Here is a 1,517-nt window from a genome sequence, read left to right as displayed (position 1 = left end):
CTATTTAGAAAAGTAGTGATGCTTTTCTAAATGGTTTCATACCTAAAAAATAAATATCAGTCTGATAAATCTGAAATTTCTTTCTTATTATATAAAAAGCAAAGAAATATTGTGGTTAACCTTAATCGAAAAATTAGGCTAACGTATTTTTGATGCTTCAATTTGTACATGACAAACAAGACCTCTCTTTGGAGATTATGTAAGCCATTTCTTTCAAGTAAGTCTGGTGATTCCAATAAACGCATAACTTTGGTAAAAAATGATGAAGTTATTTTTGACAACAATTTAATTTCAAATATTTTTAACGATTTTTTCATAAACGTCTCTTCCACTTTAAATGATGATGGCAAGATCACTCATTTTTTCGCAATACTCTATTAAAAAGGCTCTTTGGAGATATATAAACCATCCGAGTATCAAAAATTTAAAGAACAAATTTAAAATGATTTCTCCTTGTTTTAAATTTCATAAAATTATACCGAAAAATATTTCCAAAATTATTGATTCAATGAAAGTTAATAAAAAAACTAGCGGCGACAAACCAACATATATGTAAAAGTCCTACGATAAGTTTTTCAGAGAAAGTCTCGCAAAATATATGAATGAAAATATTTTTGAAGCGATATTTTCTTCTTTTTTAAAAATGGTTGATGACATTCCTTGTTTTATAAAAGATAACCGAACGGATAAGTCAAACTATCGACCAATAAGTATCCTTCCAGGTCTTTCAAAAGTATTTGAGCTTATTATATTTGAACAAATACGGGATTTTATTGAGCCTAGATTGAACATTCTGTTGTGTGGCTTTTGTAAAGGTTATGGTACTCAGCATGCGCTTTTTATTTTACTGAAAAATAGCAAGAATGCTTGCATAAAGGAGATATTATTGAGTACATGCTTATGGATCTTTCAAAACGACCTGATCCCTCGTGATTTATTCATAGGTAAATCGGAAGCTTGTGGTTTTTCTCATAAAAGCATTAAACTTTTACTATCATATCTAAGCGATCGTAAAGGAAGGGTTAAATTGGGTTAATTATTTTTTGAGTGGTTAGGAGTTCCTCAAGGATCAATCCTTGTGCCAATATTCTTTAATATATTTATAAATGACCTTTTTCTATTTAATAAAGACTCTGAGATTTGCAATTTTACAATGACAATATTACTCTTTATTTTTGTGATATTCACTTTGATTGTTTCCCGTTACCTGATTGACAGCATTGTAGATGCTTAACTGTAAAGCAACTCTTTTGTTAGGACAATAATGAAACTGCATCCCGGTCTCATCCATATTTTAAATGATTTGCGGTTTTTAAAGTACGTTATTTTCCGTTAACAAATTTTTAAGTATGAAAAAATACTTTGACACTTTACAAAAATTCATACACTGATGTCTAATAGCTGCTGTACCTTCTGCTTGACGTCAAGTTAAATTTTTGTGCCATTTGCAGATCCCTAGCCTCCAGTTCCGTTTTTGAATGCTTTTAATGTTTTAAAGGAAAATTTTCAGTTTATTT

General features: G+C 29.5%; 1 protein-coding gene across 1 annotated transcript; it reads left to right on the top strand.

The window, feature by feature from the left end:
• The first annotated feature begins 643 nt into the window (after positions 1-643).
• LOC136083212 (uncharacterized) lies at positions 644-1,036 on the top strand. The gene has a single exon (XM_065802617.1). It carries the CDS (start codon positions 644-646, stop codon positions 1,034-1,036), a length of 393 nt encoding a protein of 130 aa, XP_065658689.1.
• Positions 1,037-1,517: the final 481 nt, after the last annotated feature.

This window comes from Hydra vulgaris, chromosome 08, assembly GCF_038396675.1.
Source record: "Hydra vulgaris chromosome 08, alternate assembly HydraT2T_AEP".
NCBI lineage: Eukaryota > Metazoa > Cnidaria > Hydrozoa > Anthoathecata > Hydridae > Hydra > Hydra vulgaris.
Note: the sequence above shows the minus strand (reverse complement) of the source record. Positions and strands in the feature narration are given on the sequence as shown.